The sequence below is a fragment of the Platichthys flesus genome, chromosome 9, assembly GCF_949316205.1.
Source record: "Platichthys flesus chromosome 9, fPlaFle2.1, whole genome shotgun sequence".
NCBI classification, from domain to species: domain Eukaryota; kingdom Metazoa; phylum Chordata; class Actinopteri; order Pleuronectiformes; family Pleuronectidae; genus Platichthys; species Platichthys flesus.
The window spans coordinates 16,398,440-16,421,206 of record NC_084953.1 but is presented as its reverse complement, the minus strand read 5'-3'; the positions used below and the strand labels follow the sequence as shown (position 1 = coordinate 16,421,206).

The 22,767-nt window shown below is 40.3% G+C and overlaps 1 protein-coding gene across 1 annotated transcript in view; it reads right to left on the bottom strand.

The window, feature by feature from the left end:
• The window catches only part of ell (elongation factor RNA polymerase II), a 32,600-nt gene that overhangs the window by 3,205 nt on the left and 6,628 nt on the right, over window positions 1-22,767 (bottom strand). Inside the window, exons 2-9 of the mRNA XM_062395122.1 lie at window positions 18,539-18,583; window positions 10,872-10,993; window positions 9,551-9,714; window positions 7,741-7,991; window positions 7,521-7,645; window positions 3,973-4,042; window positions 1,365-1,968; window positions 888-954 (exon numbers count right to left, since the gene is read on the bottom strand). Of these exons, the coding sequence (XP_062251106.1) occupies window positions 888-954; window positions 1,365-1,968; window positions 3,973-4,042; window positions 7,521-7,645; window positions 7,741-7,991; window positions 9,551-9,714; window positions 10,872-10,993; window positions 18,539-18,583 (1,448 nt within the window). The remainder of the gene's footprint in view (window positions 1-887; window positions 955-1,364; window positions 1,969-3,972; window positions 4,043-7,520; window positions 7,646-7,740; window positions 7,992-9,550; window positions 9,715-10,871; window positions 10,994-18,538; window positions 18,584-22,767) is intronic.

The window sequence follows — 22,767 nt, the reverse complement described above, 5'->3', positions numbered from 1 at the left end:
GAGATTTCTGAATAACATTCAAGATTTTAATCCCGAAGCAGGGGCTGTGAAAGTATTGAAGTGCAAAATGCTCACAGCCTGTATTTAGAGACTGTGCCTTCAGTAATTTTGTGATGTCTCAATCTGTCAGTCTTCACTTTCAGCCATATCACCAGCACTGGTCATGATCAGCACCCGGGCCGATTAATCCAAACTTTCTCTGAGCACTCACTTGAAATCAGCTTTAGCTTCATTCAATATCTTTCTAGTGAATGTTTTGTTTGACCTCTTGTTAAATTACCTTTAATTGCGTTTTACTTTTTTCCTAAAAAAATCTTATTACAAACGGGTCCATCTTTAAGTAGCCATTTCTCCAAACCGAGACACAATGAAAGTTAACAACATTAAATCAATGAATGTTTTCACAAGAAGTTTTCAAGTTGAAACAAATTTCATTTAGTTTAGTAAAGTATGATAAAATAAGCATCCCAAATGAATGGTTGCAATGAACCCGTTGCATTACAGACAATCAACAATGATTCATATAGATACAGGTATAGAACATAAACATTTTTCAGATATACAAGCGTTTATTCCTAATGTACATCAGAAACACAAACACTCTCACAAAGTCTTACTGAACATGAAAATATGGGAAACGTGTCTGGGTGCTCAGTTTCGAGTCAGGTTTGAATTTTGATGTTAACTTGTAAGCAGGCACCGCTAGTTTTAAAGAACCTTCCAGCAACTGCACTAACTGTATGCGATAGAAACCAACTTCCATTGTTTTTTTGGACAGGCATCTGCTCCTTGCATCTCACCCCCCAGGCTCTCCCTTCAACTCTACCACCTTAACTAACATCATCACTTTTGATCTACAGAGACCTTCATGTAAAACCTATACTCACAATAAGTAGTCTGCGACCACAGGTGATGATGAAGGAATACTGGTACTGTTGCACATCCCGTTCGGACCTGAAACAAGATCAAACAGAACTATTAACGTTATTAATGGTATTTGTGTTGTCCCAGCTGTAGTGCGACTGGAAAGGAAACACCACAAAAGGTCATTCACTATTATAAGTTATTGTTGTTAAAAAGGTATCTCTTAAACATGCTATCCGCTAATGATGATATCTGCCAGTTGGAGTCTATTTGAGGTAACTGAATGCATAATGCTGAACAGCAGGGGACTCTGATTAATCAATGAGTCACAGGCTGGTCACATGATGGATCACCTACACACAGTGATGACTAAGTACTGTCTGTCCGCATGTGAAGAGCTCCTGTTATTCAGAAATCTCTTACCTGAAGTGAGCTGTGAAACAGATTTAGAGTAAATAATGATTTAGGGAGAGAAAAAAAGAGGACGAGGTTGCTCTCACCTGTGCTTTTCTGTGGAATACTGTTGCTTTTGAGGTTTCCTGGGCTCATCTCACAGGCTCTATTAGGCTCAGGCCCACGTTGCTCACGACTCTTCCTCTCCTTCTCTTGCTCCTTGTCCCTCACCCTGTCTTTGCTCTTCTCCTTCTCTTTATGCTTTTTCGACTTCTTCTTGGATTTGCTGTTGGAAGATGAGAGGCTCTTGTCCCGAATTCCATCCAGGACTGAGTGTCCGGGAGATGATGTGCTGAAGCTGGGCACAGTGAGCGCCGTTGACATGGTAGCAGCAATGACCAACGGAGGCCATTCTGATACCACCGTTTCTTGAGAGTCACATTCTCTCCCATTATGGCTGGAGTCATTGCTGACGTCCGACAGCGCTTCGAAGGGACGAGGGATGTCCAGCACAGGGAGCTGCTGGGAGCTGGATGTCACGCCACCTTCTGCCGTGGAAACCACCTCAGCCTGCGCTCCTCCAGCGTCTCCTCTCCCATTGGAGGAGCTGATCTTGCCATTAACAGGGGCTGTCGTAGCTTTGCTAGCGAGGTGGGATATCCTGGGCTTTTTGTTGGCCAGAGGGTCGGTGAAGTCAGCAGCGGGCCGTTTCTGGCAGGAAGAAAAATCAATTTTAGAGGCAGAACCTGTATTAGGGTTCCACATGAATTCAGTTCACCTTAGATCGAGCCGGAGGGGAAACTGCGAACCAGGTCAGAACAAATGAAAATGGTCTGAACTGAGGAGTGAGTGTAAACACAGGAGGATAGAAAGTGGGGTCAAACGGTCTGAGGGTGGAAAAGTGGTCTAAGACTTGTGAAAACCATTGTAGATGGAGACAGCAACACAAAGAAAACAGAGTATAGTAGGACGAGTATTCTCAGAAGTACTGTGACGTGTTCACAATAGCAGGGATAATATTACAGGCAGGGCTCTGTTTGACCCAGCATGCGCTACTGTCATTGGGAGTGGCCGACCCAATCACTGTGTGACCCAACAGAGGACTGGTATGCTCAAACTACAAGAGGAACCTGCAACACAGTGATTGCAACAAGCTAAGCAGTTATTACAATGTCCATCTTCATTTTGGGCCAACAGCCAGATTACTTAACACTGTTTTTCTTCAGCAATCACATTTGTGGGAGGTAGCAGTTATGAAAACTTGTTTTTTTCTGAAGAATGACAGAGGGGAGATAACTGGAAATTAAATGCTTGCATGGACTGGTTATGGTAGTTTGAATCCATTTTAGTGCGGACGTGGTTTTACTCCCTTTGCCTAGCAGCACTACCTGATTCATCAGATGTTTATGCACAGCTTTTATTTGTTTTCACCTCAGAATCTAAAAATATTCTCAGGGTATCGTGTTCGCTCGTGTATCTGTGTGCTGTGTTTACTGAGGGAGTGAGTGGAAAGCAAGGGGCATTCAGTAGGTGTCTGCCGGAGAAGAACCTGAGAGGAAGGAGCTATTAATAAAATAGTTCCCTCGACCTAATGGAAGAGTAAACAAAGAATAAACTGGTCTGGTCAGACTGAAAAAGAGCAGCATGGTAAGGAATGTGAAAAATATGAATTAGGTGAAGAGTGAAAAAGAGAGCAACTATCATGAATTGTAGAGTGGATGGAATTTCAGTGTTGGTTCAGAAACAGTGCTTTGGTACCAATTCAGAATTAATCTGATGAAACTGAAATTCACCTAAAAAGGAAACAAATCAGTTTAGAGGGAGAAAGAACTGAGAAAAACTCTCCATGAGAAATAACAGAAATCCCCAGACAGCAGGGAGAACCCAGACAGGAGGGTGTAGTGTCTGGTAAAAATAACTTGGTACATATTTTTTGTGAAATGATGTGTATTGGACAATTAAAGATGTGTATATTTCCTATTATATAATTTCTACTGGATCAGCTGGAACAACTGAAGGCAAAGTAACTCTTTGACTCAGTCTATTTGCACTCTGTGGAAGAAACATCAAGCAGTTCCCAAGTCTCAAAACTGAAATGTCATTATAAAAGTAATCACGATTAAACTGATTAAACCGTCTGACCACGGTAAAAAATCCCTGACTTTAGTTTTTAAGGTTAGCTTCTGTGGAATCACTCAAAAATCACTTATGAACATACCTGTGTAAATTTAGATGTGTGTGCACCTGATCTGTCTCTCTGTGTACTTTAAAGTAATGCATTATTTTATTTAGAATGTATATCTTCAGTTTTTTCACTTCGAATTCTTTGGCCCCATCAAGAGATCTGTGACTCTTGCCTGGGAAAAGTACACAGATAAACTTAACTTATATACACATATTAGACACTATTCTATAGCCATTTTTAATTTTAACTTATCTTCTGTGTCTTTTTCTTTTCTGCTGATATTGTCTATCAATGTCTCATCTTTTTTCCATGCTTGTGTTGCATACCTTTGTCATGATTGTAAAGCTCTCTAGCTTAACTAGATACACATATATTTGTTTGATTTCAATGTATCAATGCGTTTGGCTCATCTCTTTCTGGGATTATTAAACCTCCCTAATTTACTAAACCCACATCTTATCCCAGTAATATGTGAACAGAACTTGTGAAAAAAAAAAAGGAGAAAATAAATGACAAATGACAAAACTCACCTGGGAGGGCGAGCTGCTGGCCGGCTCTTTGGGCGGGCTCTCTGGTGGAGGGGCAGAGCTGTTCTGTTTCCTAACAGAGTAAACACACAGGCAAACTAATATAAGAAAAGCTTGATATGAAAATAATCTTTGCACACTTGGTGTGGCAGGGACCCAACTTTATCTATCCAGTAAAGATTTGATATTAAGATCTGATCGTTCTTTTATTTCAAATGTTGCAAGCTTGTTCTTTCTAGTTTAAGCTTACAATGCTCTGTTTCAAGAAGTGACACTCAGGCGAAAGATCCAAACTACGAAGCTGTCATTTTTGCAGAGCTTATTCTACGGATGCATGAGGGCATTAAAAACAAGTTACAACAGTCTCTTTGTGAGGCTGAGACAGTCGCTATGACAACTGAGTGAAGGAGGAGCTACTTGACAGAGCCGCATTTTATAATAACACTTTACACGCATGGACGAGGCAATTAAATCATTATTTAAATCCGTGCAAATTTTCCAGCAGTTTAAAAGTCTACAGTGTTTGTCATAGAACATCTCGCATTTAATTCAGCCATCTTTCTTTCTCCAAAGAAGTAAAAGTGTAATCTCACAGTTCACCTCATGATTCCTTAAAGGCTGAACAGTTTTTGCAGCTAGTTCAAGACAAGTGACAAAGTGGTATGACTCCAGTGAGAGAGAGTAATAGAGAGAGAATATGGGCCTGCAGCTCACGTGGGGTATTTGGAAGGTTTTGTAAAACTTGTTCTTATGTATGGTTTTCAAAAGGGGATCTAGGACATACGTACTTTGTTTGTTTCAACTCCATGAGACTCTTTACTAACTGTAGTATTCAGGCCTGTATTTGGACTTGTCCAGTCGTGAACACATCAGCCAGGAACTATTCCCGTGTCAGATGAGAACAGAGCCTCGGATGTATTATGATGCATGAAACTGATCTCATTATGTGTCAGATAAATCTGTCACATGGCAGCAGTGTCAAAACAAAGAGTCGCAGCAATATACAGCTATTCAACCAGGATAAACAGTGTTTAACTTACAGCCAAGACAAAGTTTACTCAGTTTAACATATTGAGCCAGTCTCTCTCTTTAAAAGGAACATTGTGTATAATTTAGTGACATCGAGTGGTGAATTTGTAGCTGAATTCCCTTCACCTCAGTGGTCTTAAAAACTCAAAAAGGTTATAGTTTGTCCATTTTGGATTGCTGTAAAAAACATGGTGGCCTCTGTAGCGTGGATCCTGTCTCGATGTTAATATAAAGCATTTAAATATAAAGGGCCCCTTCTAGGGTCAAGAAAATAACAATTCATACAATTTAGATGATTACACACTGATGAAAACTTTTTATACAACAATTCTGCCAATAGATCGCTTTCAACTAAATCTTACACACTGAACATTGAATTGATTCCATGACTAACATGACATTTGATTCTGAATGTAAAAGAGCAGTTTGCACATGCAAAGTTCCTGCTGCCACGGCTGGTGTCACTATCAGTAGGGGGCAGTTGGATGCAACATGTCTTGTCAATGCCCCACCCTATAGTTCCAACAGGCCGTGTGTGTGTGTGTGTGTGTGTGTGTGTGTGTGTGTGTGTGTGTGTGTGTGTGTGTGTGTTTGTGTATCTGTGGTGCGGACAGTCAGATAGACAGGTGGTGGGAGCTAGGAGTGAGACAGCGGGCCCAAGCGGTACAGCTAACCTTGGACCGGTGCCATCTCACACAGATCAGCATGTGCTAGAACAGTGTTGCATCACGTGCAATACATTCATGTAGCTGCGCTGCTGCGTGACTGAGTGTATTAGCTCAAAACTCTGGAGAAGCTGGGGTGGGGGGAGGCGGTATTAGGTGGGAGGCTATGATTGTTAGTCAGCTGATAAACTCCAAAACAAAGCTCAAAGTACAGTAAAAACACAGACACACATGCCTGTACAAACAAAATACAAGCACGTACGTACACAACAGAAAAGACACAGAGTGGCTAGAATAACAGAAGTCCATATACACTAATGCAATACAACTTTAAATGTTGTACGTGATACTTATATGACAGAGTAATGGGGCCAACATGACGGGAAAAAAAGAATAGCTTTACAAGATTTCAGAAAAAAATGGAATAAACACGGAGAACCAGCTCTTGCCGGATCTCTGCTCCTTCTGAGTCCAATATCGTGAACCAATCTCATTATAAAACCATGAAACCCCTTTGAATAACACAAAGATGTATCAATCAATAATCAGTCAACCTCTACCAAACATTTCCTCCTTCACAAAAGAGGCAATAGACACAATCTTGTCCTGAAGCTTATGATAATTTGGTGCTGATGAGTCAAATTATATTACATTCTTCGTGAAACTTATACTAAAGTAAAAATTTACTCCATGCTCCACATTCCTCATTTTAACGCTGATTGATCTTCTCAGATTCCCCATCTAAAAACCATTGCAGCCTCAAATTATGACTATTTTCACATAATATAATATAGACTTTATTCTCCTCTATTCTGCATCACACGTATTATTTCTTCTACATGGCCTAAGTCTGTTGCACGTACATGGATAGAAATTTAAAAACCCAGTTCAGTTGTCTAGTAAACACAAAACATACCAAAAAAACTATTTGAGCATCAGTCTCAACAAGAGGGTAATTTCAGGTAAAGCATCACCATCTGCTCGAGCAAGTTCTTTCTGTTATTCAATTTGAATGACCCAGCTGCCCTTAGCGTGCACCATAGGTGCATTTGAGCTTATCATTGAGTGTAGGAGCCATACCTGAGTGCACTATGCAAACACAGTTTAAGCTCAGACTATGCTGCCTGGTCTATATATATCTGGCTGGGGGCTTGCTATTCCTTAGCGTCCCAGATCCTGAGAAAACACATTTTTCTACTAGGAAGAAGGCCAGAAACTTTTGCCGTCAACAATTACAACACTCTGACAAAATTATGTGAAGGGACGACATGGACACCTGCCACTCTCGCATAACACAAAAGCTGGTTGCCCAAGTTTTGAGCATCCATACTTCGGTACATAAGTCATGACAGTGGGGAGAATAAGAGTTTCACAAATCTCATATAAACCATAATCTCATAATTGTTTACGTACAAAGATATGGCAGAACTGTAAAGGCAGATTTCTCGACAATGTCTGGCAGCTGTATATTCATTATTTGCAGTGTCACACTTACTCTACAACACACTGAGTTATAGCATAGGAAAGGTCTACCCAGGAAAAGCAAATATAATGAAAGAAGCAGATATACTAAAAACAACCGTCACTTTACAAATCAGCTATTGTTGCTCTGAAGCTAAGGGACATAATGCTTCTGGCGTGAAACATCTCCTGAAAATAATTTTCATAAACATTGCAAAACAACATCCCAACCCTGAAACTTAAAATCATCAGTAAAAATGAGAACTATTAATGTCAACATTTGGCTGATAAAATAATCTTCACATCTAAACAGCAAGAAAATCCTCATATAACATATATAGCAGCAAGGTGACGTGTGGGTTTTTAAAGTGAGGGTGATCCACATGCCTGACGTACCTAAACAAGATTCTCTTGAGTATCTGCTGATCTTCTTCCGTGTAGCCCGCCCAGTCCTTCTGAATTTCCTTAAACAAAAAGTCCTTCAATGTGAAGGTGCTGTCTTTCCCATTCAGGTTGGCCACCTAGGTAAATACAGAGAAGTGATGGATGAGTTTACTACTGATGACGGAAGGTGTGTGTGCTATAGTTAAGAGTGTGTGCGTTTGTGTGGTGAGACCTGTTGCAGGAAGCTGTCTAGGGAGTCTTTGTCCATAAGTGAGAGGCCATCTTTTTGCAACCTCAGGATCAGCTCAGGCTTCTTGTAAGGCTTGAGGCCCAGCAGGTGTATGAGACGCTCTCGGAGTGGCCGGTTCTGAATCGCCCCTTTCTTCAGAGCACTGCTGGAGATGATGACGGGCCGAGATGTTCTCCGCGATGGGGCAACGTCTGAGAGGCCAGGTGCCGGTTTCCGTATCTGAACCTTTTTGCCTGAAAGGAGTTACAGGGGAGAAGTTAGAGCATGTAAGGTTGGCACATGGCTGATACCACTGTGATGACATTGAAATATTTTCTATTGGAAATCTGACATTTTGTATTAAATATTTGTCAAACATACAATATTTAGAGGTGCACTTGTATGCACTTGTTAGGTATTGAATGTGAATGTTCAAAATTGGACAATAACATTTTAAGAAATAACATTCTGGCAGAGTTGAAGAAAACAAGGAGCAAAAGAGACAAACATTTTGGCTGAATGGTTTTGAGAGGACATATATCCTTCTCAAGTAAAAACAAGTTAGTACAGATCACTCTAGAGTTGAGTTATGAGTTGTGCTCAGAATTTCTGCTAATGGGAAACCTAACTGCTGGAGGAATTGTGTGAAATCAACTACAATCTTCCAATGAAACAAACGCTTTGGCTGAAAAAGGACTCAAGTGACTTTTTGGTAGCGAGTCTAGTAATGGAGCAAACTTCTCCTAATGACCACTATATGACACTATTGATATGTTACATGGAGTCTTATAAATTTTCCTCTTCCTTTTAACATCACACACTTTTCAGTTTCTTCAAAATAATTCATCTTTAAATGTGAAATTATGAAATACTGTATGTGTTGTTTGACTTACTGCTGAACAGTGAATAGGCTTACAGTGGACGTCTTTCTTTGCAGGCAATGAGGCAGGGTCACTGTGGTGTTTTTAACACGATATGTTTTATAGTGCAGCTCACAGAACAAAACAAAAAGGTCAGGAAGTTGACGTGTTCTGCCTGGAGACAGAAAGATGATCAGTGTGTATGTGGAGCATCGTGTGTATTCAATAAAGGTTCTTGTTACATATACGAGGCAATGGGCTGAGCCTCTGCCATTCAGCCATGGAACCAAACCACCTGTCTGGTCGAAGGCAGCAGGGACCTGAGCCATTAAGATGTTTGCAGGGCACAGGAAGTACTCCACTTAAAGACATTTACAAGTGAGAACAATAATGTCCGAGTCAGTTGATCCAGACATTTTCTGAAACTGTTCATAATAGGCCCCTTGTAAAATGTCTGTATAATGTCAGAGTGTGAGCCTGTGTGAGAATACAGCGTGAAAATAAGAAAAATGCTCTTCAAAACTGAACAAACAAAAAAAAAAAAAATATCTCAGGATGAAAAAGATGAAAGAAGACGAAGATGTCCACTTAGAGAGACGAGGATATTCAAAATCTTTCAGTGATACGAATTGATGCTGATTACGAAGTGCCATGTTATTTCCACAGCGGAATTCATCCATTATGTCCGGCCTCCTTTATGCTCTACCCAGGTGCCAACCCTCGGCGGAATGTTCAAGACGCTTTCCTGTTGTTGTGAATGCATCTGACCTGGACAACACACCTGCTGTGACATGCTCCGGAGTTCACGTCTGAGAATGGCGACTCCTAACACTTTTACGGTGTTGAAATAGAAATATCTTTTCCATCACCGAAAACCCTACTTGCTGAATACTGGTGGTCCGTGACTGAGAGAGCGACTGATATCATCTCGTGTCTGCATCATGTCTCCTCACCTACGTATCGCCCCCCAGGCTTGATGACGATGGCACTCCTACTGCGAGTCTCCTCCTCAACCTGAGCCATGTTCTCCCTGGCCTTCTGGTAGGAGTCGTCTGTGGCACACACTGTTATCTTGTCCTGGATGCATCCCAAACAATCCAGCTGAATGCTCCCTTCACTGCCAAAACACAAAGAGGAGAAGTTGACTAGAAGCTGGAGGGAGAGAATAGAAAGGTTAGAAGGGAATTGCTTTTCATTAAGAAGGTGCTGAATGATTTAGATCAGTTTTTGAAGTAGACAGGAAACAAACCAATACCATGCTATATTTTAGAGGACGCTACTTCAAAATACTGAATATGAATGCACCAATAGAGTTCACTCTCAGTTTTAAGCTTAAATCACTCAATACTGTGCATTCATACGAGTTCAATTAAACATCCTGTTGGCATTAGTATTTTAAAAATGTTCATCCGACTGCGAGTTCCCACAGTGAGACTTACTGCTGTATCAAAACTCTATTCTCTCCTGACTTTTTCCGCTTTGATTCTCCACCACTTTGATTAGGTTTTGGCAGAACATGAGATGGTACAGTTGCTAGAAACTGAGCTCTTTCATTTGGGTTTTAGATTGGACCTCAAGGTTGATTAGGATCCAGTCAGGGATGCGGCTGAACTCCACCTGACCCACTTGTTAAAAATATTTTCACAGCGACAGGGTCAGAAGCAGTCAGAGGAGCAGAGGAATCTTGCAGCGCTTCTTTTCTCTTTCTACTTCAAAACACATTTCTGGTTCTCTGATTCACACAGTATTTGTATACATTTGTTAGTCTACAGAAAATGTCAGAATGAGTTTAAAGGGCCCGATGCATGAAAGGGAATCACATTATGAGGTGTTGTGTCTTTCCTGCGTCTACCACAAAAACACTTGTAGTAAGACCGAGTGCCACAAATATTTAAGTTAAAATTAAAGCCAGAAACTAAAAATAAAGCAATATTTATTTTTCAACTACTTGATCCTAATTTTGCAACTGTAAGGAAACTAAAAATATTATTTGTTAAATATTGGGATAATAATGGGTGATTAAAGATGATTAAATGATTTAACATTGGATGTTGTCTTTTCACACTTGCTTCTGGTTGCTCATGTGTTCACTAGTGGTGCCTGTTAGGCAGAGAGGCTTTGAGACTCACCTCAGGTCCTGATTATGTTAAACGCATGGTCTGTTGTCAAAGAAGATTTAAGTTTGATCTTACAGTTTGTGAATTTGTTTCTAAATAAGAGGAAGTAGTTGCACATTAAGAGTGAAGGTGAGTGAGATACAGTGTTTTCTCTCACCTGGTGATGTATTGCTGGATGCAGTCAAAGCTTCCCTGGGGGTTATCTCTGCCCACATTCGACAGGTAGAAAGTAAACTTATGCAGTTCACTGGTATTTTCTGACCGTGGTATTGAAATTTTCTGTTGAAAACACAAAAAGAAGAAAGGAATTCCCAAATGAAAACAGGGTCAATGAACTTTTAAATTTACATGGTTACATTTAAGACCATTTGCTTTTCATACCTGAATTTAACACACACTTTACTTTTCAGTCAGCACAAAGAAAGGAGCAAATCCATTCTAGATTAAACATGTTTTCTGTCTGATGCATTCAGTACTTTAAACAAGCATCTGCACTACACACAGCTGGGCCTGAGGCATTTTCTTCCTGGCATTAAAAACAGTGAAAACCTTCCAAATTGCAGCCGAAAACCACTGCGTTCTCCTCTTACAGCTCATATCTACGAAGAGAGTCTATGAGCTGCACTGTTTTCCAAACGTGTGATTGCAGGAGCCACATGTAAATTACTGTAGCAGAAGAGCTATGATAGGTATTTCTGCAGTCTGTGGCCTACCAAGCGGCTCTGCACATCCTATTCCACCCCCATAATTACCTTCCTCCCACACTACAGGTGTTGCTTTTCGAAGACTCTGGATGAGGTGGAGTTAATCACAGTCAACTAGCTGCTGACTTCCACAAACCAAGTGACACCTGGGAGGAAGACGCTACCTTTGCGTTTTTAAATTCATTTGACACTATAAAGTTCAGCATAGGCTGAAAATGGTGAACATTATATTGCAGGGCAAAGAGGCATTAGTAATCTTCTTAGAGAGAAAGCACTGGGCGACTCTGAAACTTGCCCTTGCCACTTTTCAATAATATGCCACCTTAAAATAGTTTTGACACCCAATTAGGGTTCACACTTGATTTGCAATGGATAACGCAGCCTGAGCACACTCTCTTGGAAAATAACATCTTCCTTACATGCTCAAACCAAAGCCACGCATGGGAACGTTGGATGGCCAGTGTAATGTTTGCCATGTAGCTGAACTACATGTTAGTTTTTGTTGTTTGTCAATTCATGTCAATGGACAGTTAGAATGAACCCTTTTTCTGAAGTTGCTATTTAGCAACAATAACCTCAAATTTATTGCTACTCTTTTTTAAAGTGTGCTTGCCGCAGTGGCACTGGTCCCTTGACATTGGCACTGGTCATCAAGATGGACGACATGAAAGCTGCCAAAATATTAAGCCAAAGTTTGTCATCAAGATCGGTTAAGTGAGTGTTAGTGGGACCACAGCTCCATCCCGTATCACTTCTGCACAGGCAGCATTAATATAATTATTTTAATATTTAATTATTTGTACTGATCAATATATCATTTAAATAAAAATTGGATTACATCAGTTTGTGTACCAGTACTTTTTGAACATTTTCAGCTCATTTTAACAATAAAACTGATAAAAGTGATAATTTTGTTCTCCATCATTGTGATACAGAATTTACACACTGTCATCTCTACGAACTCATCAGAATGTGAATTCAAGCCTTATTTAATTTGAAGAGTCCTGAGGAAGAGACTCCGACAGTAAGGCCAGGCAGCCTACTTATGTCACAGCCAAGGAAGGTGCATGACACCAGGAAAACAAACGACCTTACCAAAGACCCTGGTTCAGGTGCTTCTGACCAGTGAGAAGCTCGATGAGAGCGACCTAACCTACATCACCGCTCCCGTGACTCACTGACTTCTACATCAGGGCACGGACTGACACGCGCTCAGTGTACAGGCAGCTGGCCTTTTATTTTCCTTCCTGGAAAACCTTTCACCACGTGTTCTGCACTTTAAGGGAAACACACTGATTCGGAGTAGAGTCAAACAGAATGGAACAGTGACCACTTTCTGAAACTTTTAGAAAGCTCTGGAAGTAAATTTCCAGTTCCTTTCCACCATTGTCGTTTCAGAAAATTCCTTTAAAAAGATTTGAAGCCGACCAGCTACAAGATGAAACAGGATCATAAAACATCTGATTCGTAGCAAAAAATATGTATATATATACACATTGGAAAAGGGTAGAAAGGCACAAGTAAAAGTGTGAACATAATCTTTTAAGATTGAAGAAACTACATACATACATGTCCCATAAACCATTGCAAAAAGCCCTTTCCAACAACCTCCGGCAAGTTTCCTCTTGGATTAAACCTTCTCCTCCCTTTGAACACTTTTCCTCATCACTTAGAAACCGCAGCATGGTCGAAAAGGGAAATCTAAGTTTTTCCGTGGAAACTTAGTATTGCACTGAACCATCTTATCTTAACCAACATGATTTTGAAAGCGGTGGTACATATTTCCATGGCAACAGCGAGCTATTACACAAGAGTATTGTGGGTAGTGTAGTACTCCTTGACATCATGAATAAAATTCTCAGAATGCAGTTGATAGCTTACAGGCTAAGCCTTCTACAGGGGCACATGACATTGCTTCACAATCTCGTAGCTTGTACTAAGTCTACCTTAGATGGTCACAATGTTATGGCCGATAATGAAAATCTCTGTACAGATAATTAATGGGATTTCCACTTTCAGAACAACACTGAGCTTTATTAAAAAAAGAGTGTCTCAAGACACACTAACATTTTGGTTGTTTGAGTTTTGACTGTTGTGCTTGGTTAGAATGGCCAGTTTCCAAGCCACCTCCACATATCCATATTCATTATTGTCCACCTCAGGATAACAAAACATGCACTACCTCTGCAACAACCTACCTGCTAAAGATACAATAATAATGAATCAGAGGTCAAGCAGCCCCTGCTATCATCAGAGGAGTAGATTTAAATATACCGGTCACGACAACATCTCCAACATATTCACTTTCCTCTCTGATATAAAATGTGGTTTCGGCAAAGAGAAAACTGATTATTTTTTAATCATTTAGCTCCCTGTGTTGAATGAGGGTGTTAAAAGCTATTAAGTGAATAGCTATGTCCAGTTTCAAACACATTATAAACATTTTAAAATAAATGTTTTTGTGGGAAGAGGAGCGACAGTGATAGAAGCTCTCAGCTGACTCACATTGTAGAAGGTAAAAAGAGTGAGAAACGAAAGAGGTCAAATAAAAGCCACCAAATGGCTCAGGCTCAAACTTGAAAGTCTTTTAACCACAGCATGCATAGGATCATTTACTCATCCAGTGATGAGAACAGCTTCTAAAGAAAATGTGTAATCAGGAAGATGAAAGCCCACACACCCTGTTGGTTTTTACTGAGTGGAGATTCTCTCTCGTCTGACTTTGAATTCAGACAACACAACTGTGTCTTTGTGCACTTTGTGTGGACGTTAGTGACGAGCTATTAAATAAAAAAGTAATGCATTTTTGTATTAATGATTTGATGCGTGATGAGCACTCGTGAGATTTTCATATTGGAAATTTTTAAATGTTTGTTTGAGATTTATAACATGATCCCAGTCTAACATAAAGTAGAATTGTCAGGACAACGTGTTCATTTGTGTGCATCATTTTAACAATCTCCTAAAAACAAAGATATTCAGTTCAAAAAGGCAATCTGCTCATGTATAAGCAAATTGCAATCTATCATTTGTTGACAGAACAAATGGTAGATTGAACAGGGACTAGCTCAGAATATAAAAAAAAACACAATTACCTACAAAAAAAATCAAAATAACTGGATTCAGGACATCAAGCAGATCTGACGGGAAAAACAATAGGGTCCTCGCACTGTCAGTGCTCAGGCCCTAACTACAATGAGTACCATACCACTGCTATGGCCCAACAGTTCCCAAAACTACATTTAAATCAACCAGATCTTAATTCTTTCTGCACCAAAATGTCAGATTTTAGTTTATCAGAATTCATCAATTATTCCCTGAGAAATCAATCAAAACATATCAGGATTGGTCCCCTGATCCACACCTACGTACATTTATTGGGTTCTCTCCTGACACATACAACATGCTTCCACCAAGTTTCATGGTAATCCGTCCAGAAGTTGTTGCGTAATCCTGCTAACCAACAGAGACGAACAAACGCAGACGAATACATAACTCATTGTTGGACATAATAATCTAGGAACAAATACTTCTGTGCACACATTAAAAAGCATTGAGAGGTTTCTTAAAGACGAGGTGAAGGGCAGGGAGTGAAAATGAAAACACACCATCTTTAAGTAATAATCCCACTTATGCAGGTCTTCTTTGGGTGGAAGTGGATTGTAAAACCACCCCCTCTGTGTTTTGCAGGCCGCTAGCCTCATCTTCTCATTCTACACGGCATCAAGCAAACAATGGCTCTTTTCAGGCTGGGGGTAGCTGAAGAGGACTGACCCCTACACACTTCAGCCAGACTTCTGTACACGGCCAGGCAGGAAGTGGAGGAGGAAATAGATATGAACAGGGAAAATCAGAGACAGAGATAAGACCCTGACAGGCCAAGAGAACTTCAACGATTTAGTGCCGGCTGATTAAATGCTTTTCTCCCACTGCAAAGCCAACAACCAGCTGACCCTTGACATGTATGGGTGAGTAGCTCCAACATGTAAATAACTCATCCTGCTGTCCAAAAAAAATTATGTGGCCGGACAGCACAACATCCATTCATCCATTATCTATCTACCTTTTGAGAGTTGCGGGGGAACTGGAACCAAGCCCGGTGGACAAGGTAGCAAGAGACGAGGCGCAACGTTTACAGGTCGCCAGCGTGTAACAGGGCCAACATACAGAGATCAGTTTACACAGAGACCATTCACACTCACACCTAAGGTCAATTTAGAGTCTACCTAACCCCAATCTTGGACTATGGGAAGACGCCAGAGTAGCCGGAGTGAACCAAAAGAGAAGATAATAACTCTACAAAGAAAGACTCCTGACGAACTGAGATTCAATTTCCATTTGCATTGTCAAACAATATATTTGGAAAATTTAAATAATATCTGGTAGGAAACAGAACCTGGGACAAAAAAAGATTTTAGTTTCAGCTTGTTTTGGTCAGTAGAAGGAAATAAAACTGGGGCAAAAAATACCAAAAAACTAAACCAATGTGATGCACGCTCAGCCAACATCTGCATATAGCAAAGGTCGATAGCTGTCAGTGGCGTCAGATACTGTAAAATATGCAGTTGATTTTTAGCCACATATACTCTACAGAGTGTTGACTTGGGTTTTCAGAAGCGGAGAACAAACAGCATGTAGAGCGACAGACGGAGAGGGTGTGTGAGAGTGAGAGAGAACAACATGTATAGACCAACTCTGTTTATTCATTTCCACAGGCCAATTGTGCAGCGTTATTAAAGGAAAGAAGCATGTGTCTCCCACACTCAACAACACACAAACTGCACATAACAACAGAAAGTCATATCAACAGCCAGAATGGCATTAGCAAGAGAAATAATACCAGAGCGTGGATACAGGCCACTAGGTCTTTCTGTATCAGACACCTTTTATAAAGCCACATGTCTGGTTTTATTGGGCCACTTAACTTCTGAATCCGAGTCTGAAGGGAAATACACCTCACAAATTTCATATGCTTTTTTTCTTCTTAAATGTTTGACTCTCTAGCAGGTGCTTTGGTGTATGTGTGTCTGTGTGTGTCTGTGTTAGAGCTCACAGAGTGCTCTACCAGATGAATGAATATGAATGAATGAATATGGGATGTCATTGTGACAGCCAGGCCTTCTGCTCTGTAATTTAGCCACTTTCTCATTTCTGACAAGCATTCTGATCCTACAAGCAACAGTTTTTCCTCTGGAGTGGGCCTGCGGCCTAAATACAATGAATTACTTTGCTTCTGGCAGCCTAGAATCATCAGATAAAAAACATGAGTTCTACCAATTGAATCGGGCAGCTGGCAAACATGACTACACATGAACCATGTGCATGTACACGCATGTGTTCTCACATTTCAACATACGTTAAAAAGAATGGTTATGTAGAGCTGATCCTCTTGCTGCAATATTCATAGAGCATGATTAACAAAAGGGCTTTGCTATTTACACATCAACTTCCAGAGCAGATTTGATGTTCACAGATCCTGGTTCCAATCCTACACTAATATATTGAAGGCAGGAGAGTAGCATTACAATCATTTCAAATGTTGTTAATTTGCCATACGTGTCAGGTAGTGCTTTATGAAAATGGGATATACAAATAATTTGATAGATTAATAATCGACACATTTTCAGTCTTAGTTCATGCTCAAAAACCTGTGTGTTTGTATTAAACAGAACTATGGACAGAATGAGATGATAGGAGATGTCGTACTACTGCATAAAATGGTTCTTCAGTTGTCTGAAAGAAGTGTTTGCTTTTTACTGTTTAGTGCGATGCCTCAGACGAAAGAGCGATATGTTCTTTTAAGTAGGGCTGCAACTGTATACCTGCACCAGAAAGTAACACTCAACCAGATTTTCTACAAGTATTATTATTATTGTTCCATCATTATCACTACAATAACCCCTACAAGGAAGTAAAACAAGTGTTTTTTGGTTGACCGTGTGAGTTCACTTTCCCTAATGTCACTGCTGACATCTGCTGCAACTCTAAAGCTTTATTAGGAAGCGCTTCAGTATAAACCACACAATGACCCTGCTTTACTTTGGAAATGGAGAAATGTGCACACATCCAACCCACAGTTCTCAGTATTGTGCCAACCTACGCTGGAGCTTTATTTATCACATCTGATGACCTATGATAACCTGTGTGTCACTATGTGTCACTGTGTGTTGGGTCACCCCGACACACCCACACATGCAGACATTGTAAGAGTTTGTGTGTGCATTAAAGGAAGTAAATATAACAGTGGCTTGTGACAGTCATGTCCACTAACAGCCAATACAACGCTTGGAGATCGAGGCAAATCGCTAAATGAACCAGGCCACTGGATTTGTTTCCAAACTGAAACTTTTAACAGAGCAAATATGAGCATGTCTGACTGGGCAGGCTCATACATGCAAACCCAGTGTTTTGCACAAGCACTAAGTGGCTCCTCACAGAAAATACTTTTGAGCATGAGGACGCTAACTGTCTGCATGTGGACATACTGGAACCCATGTCAATTCTGTCATTGTGATTAAGAAGCAGCTTTCTTTCGATGATATAAGAACATTTCAATCTAATTCACTGTACTTGCTAGCCACTATTGCAGCTAAGGAGGCCAGGCAGGCAGTGACAAGTAGGGGTAACTTTAGCTACAAATAACTGCAGGGATGTCTTCTGTTTTGATCCTGTTCATTTATTCCCTGAATACTTTCCTTGCATTACGACTAAAGCTTCATATTGGCGATAGTAAAGGAATTTGGTTGACAATTGACCATATGGTGTCCACGAAGACAACAACGATGCAATAGGTCACCAACATGTAATAAGCAACACAGAGCTGGCTAAGTTCCCGTTTAAAAATTAGAAAAGCCTGAGTCCACAATATTACTATCATAACATGTCAATTAAGAGACTACAGACACAAAGAGACTTATCCTTTAAAATCAAAGTTCATTATCAGCCAAGCTTCCTACTACAGACAGGAACATAGCTGTCATTTTGGAAGAAAAAAATAAAACTAGCTTCCAACCAGTGTTACCCTATGAAAAATGTTTTTAACATATATTTTTATTCAAGTAAACCATAATGAGGGTGCATGCAATTGGGGGAGACTGTGAGGGAGAGAAAGATGTCTTACCCCTTGATTTCCATTAAATCTGATCAATGGTCGCGATGACAGCACCTATAAAACATAGATAAAAACAGCAGTGTTAAATCATTTTCAAGGTAAGTAAATTAGAACATTTCATTAAGACAACTTTTCAGATAACATCTTGTAGGTTCAAGTCCCTAGAGTAATGAACTTCATATAGCAGAAGCTTCAACCATTCTAAGGAGGAAAAAAAGCTAAGAAACTATCAATTTCCTGACATCATTATATTAGATTTAAGATATGTTTGTGTACTGGAATGTCAATTAATAAAAACGATACAGATATGTCTCTGAAAGGTTCATATTGGGTGATTTTATAAACTGATAAATCTGTCGATATTTAGTTTCAGTATTTGAAATTGAGTGACTCAAACAATCAGTAGTATTTTAGTTCTCGAAGAGAAAACTCTTTCAGAAAGTAATGGAAAGAGGAAAAATAGGTGAAGGTAGTCAGGAACTTAACAGTGCTCCACTTCTGGTGTACTAGAGCACCAGAGTGACAGTTAGCTCTGATTACTGTAGCGTTTAAGTGGCAGCAATAAGTTAACATTCATGGACATAAAAAAAAAAAAAAGAAAAGAAATTTCTAACGTGCTGCTGCTTTAGAGGACCAAATGTGATCAAGTGAGAGACTGTGACTAAAAGGTTCAAAGCAGGACAATCCTATTAAAAAGACAAAACGTGCTTTGTATTCCTGCCTGAACCCTGACCCGAGACACGCATCATGCACACAAAAACTGGTGAGCTTTCGGTGGCTTCATTTACACACACTTCACATCACAGCATTTACTTTACTCACTAACAGTCCAAATCAGTGTTTGGTGTCACGTAGGCATTAAAATATAAGTATTCTTCATCACATTATCCCCCATAGTATTACAGTAGGTGAATAAATTGTATGTGAAGTAGGGCTGGGCCATATGAAAAAAAATGTATCACGATAATTTGTAATTTCCCGATATAAACCAAATCACTCAGTCATTCTACTTTAGATGGTAAAAATCATTAGTGGTATTTCCTGTCTGTGCTTTTGACCAAATTTGCCCAGCCCCAATGTGGAGCATACACAGTAAGTGCGTACAGTTTGGGACATCTGCATGAGGGTTGGAGCCTATACTTTGCGGACATGGGTTGATGACATTTATATGATGAGGACCACAGTGGACTGGCAGACTTGGTATCTATGAATTCGCCTTAGCGTGATTGCTCTGCCTTGGTGGAGGTATACATTCTACTGAGTAGTGATATTTATTGGATAGATATGGATATGACATGTAACAAATCGTTAAAACAACTGAACGTTGTCATTATGTGGTATGTGCTTTAACCATTCGGCCACAAAATGTGTGCCATGGCCAATGACACATTATTAAGTGAATCAGTACCACAGTTATACAGCCAGTACATGATATAAAATGATTCCCTTACTGTAATCATTGTAATCCAGGTGGGAGAGACACAATTGTTCAACACGTTATACCCAGATTACACCGTTTAGATTGCGCAGGAGACTTGCAGCTTATTTATTTTCATAGCAGCCAGCCATTTCTAATGACATCCATTGAGGATATGTCGGTAAATTAATTGATTGGGGTCACTGGGTTATAAAAAGCAGCGGTGACATTATACCAATGCATCGCTCCATTTAGGTACTGCTGTACTGTGATAAATTGACTTGAGCGAATGGATTTTGCTCATGTCGCACATGCGGAAGGCTGTGTAAATATTACCCAGACTCTACTTCCAGAACTTTGCAGCCTTCAGATAACTTTGCTAATCCTCGGTGTTGCTAAACTTGTTTCACCAGCTGCATTGGTACAACACCTTGCCAGCTAAGCCTTCACCAAGTATGGCGTAATAATTGATTGCATTTATAGCCCAACAGATCATGAGGTTGGGTTTTTATTGACGACTTAGGAAAGAGGCAAACCACTGCTATGAATATTTTGTGAGCAACCAAAAACGGTGTCAGATTGTACTGAGTTCTGAACAGTCAAAAGCTCCCGAGGAACGTCCGACCTTTCATGGAGCTACACTCCCTAGCTTCCCCCTGAAATGTTTAACACAGCACCAGTTTTAGCACTTCCAACCACCCTTTACCCCTCCCCCACCACAGTCCTGCGAGCATAGTGCTACCCTCAGCCTGTTCATTTCAATGGGCTGCTGACATGTCACTATTTTCTGGGACCTGAGCCCAGAATGTTCCACAGAGCTAACCTTAGGGACAGAGTACGGGTCCTGAGCGTGGATCGATGACAAGGCCATAGATGTTCTCACACACTGCCAAACAGTGACAGAATGGAGATCAACTGGACAGACGCAGCTCATGATAAAACTGAACTGATGGAAATGTTGTTCTTACGACATAAAAGATTGTCTTCTTATTGTACTTTGCCCAGCAGTATACACTGACCTGAAGTTCTCTAACAATATTATTTGCAAATGCTTTAACTGCTGCACAACTTAATAGTGATTACAAATTAACATGATCCGGAAGTCTTTTGGATCAGTATATACATTTAATGATCGAAAATCGGTCAGACAAATAACAGCAACACATTTTATCAAAATTTTCATCAATAACAGGAGACTTTATGTCAGGATTCCAAACTTGAGACTAAAAGTTCCTTCTTTACCTTAGAGACAACAGTTGACAAGACAACCTCACGGTGCATTTAGAATTCATAATGGGGTTTGATTGTATTATAGGATATTCAGCAGTAAAGTTTGCCCAAGTTGTTTTGATTGCTGCCAAAAAGGTGTCCAATGCATTATTCTAGACAAATGAACGTAGACAAGTAAACTGTGAATTGAGTTTAAAAACCTCCCTGGTCAAGTTCAAATCTGTGCAGCAGTTTAATTGGGTAATAAATTGACAAGTTAAACTACAAACCATCTGGAAACCTTACAGAGAACATCCGGAAAACCTAGAGATCTGTTAATATTATCGGGCCTGGGGAAGGACGGTGTCGAATTTGGTGTGATTTGGACATGTGATACGTTCAATTTTGATAAACCGAAGAAACAGGTAACCATAGCAGCAGCGGCGGTTGGCCTACATCAATGCAAGTGACGTCACAATGACAGCGTGTTCATGGCAACGACAACTGATTCTTCTAATCGGGATTCTGCGTACTGACTCGAGCTACACTGAACTTTGAATAAACAGCTGAACAGCTCTTTGTAAAGCGGCTATGGCGAGGCTTCGGTGTCCTGTGGACTGACTCCTGCAGCCGGCCTTTACTTGCCACGGCTCAGTTACTGCTGGTCACTTTTACAGTTTCAGAGAGAAAGCTGAAACCGGCATCATCACAGCCTATCCCAACAGGAAGGTTTAGAATGAGCACTGCAAAAGCAATTACAAGATGCTATATTATGACAATAGTTTCAGTGAACTTGAATTTAACATGTTAGGATTTTATCTGTGAAAGAACCTAGCTGTTAGTCGTAGAAAAGGACCGGCCACTTAATAAATCAAGTTAAATTATTTCCCCACAGTGTAACTCTACTCCTTCGCTCATGTTGCAATGCCAATGGGTTTCTTTGTTTATGTAGTAAATGCATACAGGAATAGCCATATTTAAATCCCTATGGGTATTGGCCGTGGCACCCAAATTGTCATGTGTTAGGTTACATACGTAGCTGTCATAATGATGGCATGTTCCACCTGTCTAGTATTTCAGAGGTGGAAAGAGCACAGTGTGCTGTGCAGTTTGCAAGTGTGAGATGGTACTGAGTGTACCCACTCTCAATATTAAGTGTGCATGCATCATTACGGAGTGTGCCCAGTGTGTGACACGTGGCGTAATGGTCTAGTCTTTAAAATAGCTGTGACAGAGGGGTGTCAAGCGAGTATTTGAAGTGACACAGTTTTCACAGAGGCCTAATTGGACCTACTTGTTGGTGTATTTAGTTGGACTGGTTTTTCATTGCTCAAAAGAAACCCTTTGAGGTTTATAGTGTTTTCCATTTCATGACTGCTGAGCTACATTTGATCTTAAGCTTGAAATGACAGAACACGTTTCTTTGGTTTTGCACCACTTGTTGGTTGTGCGGAGAGGATCAGGACATTTATATTGTTTTCAGAAAGGAACTGGGATAAAGGTCAGAAAAATTGTGTGCAGACATTTTGCCTTACACATATCCCCCTCTTTCCCATCTGCATGTCAAAGTGTCCTTGGCAAGATACTGAACCCCTAAATGGCTCCTCATAAA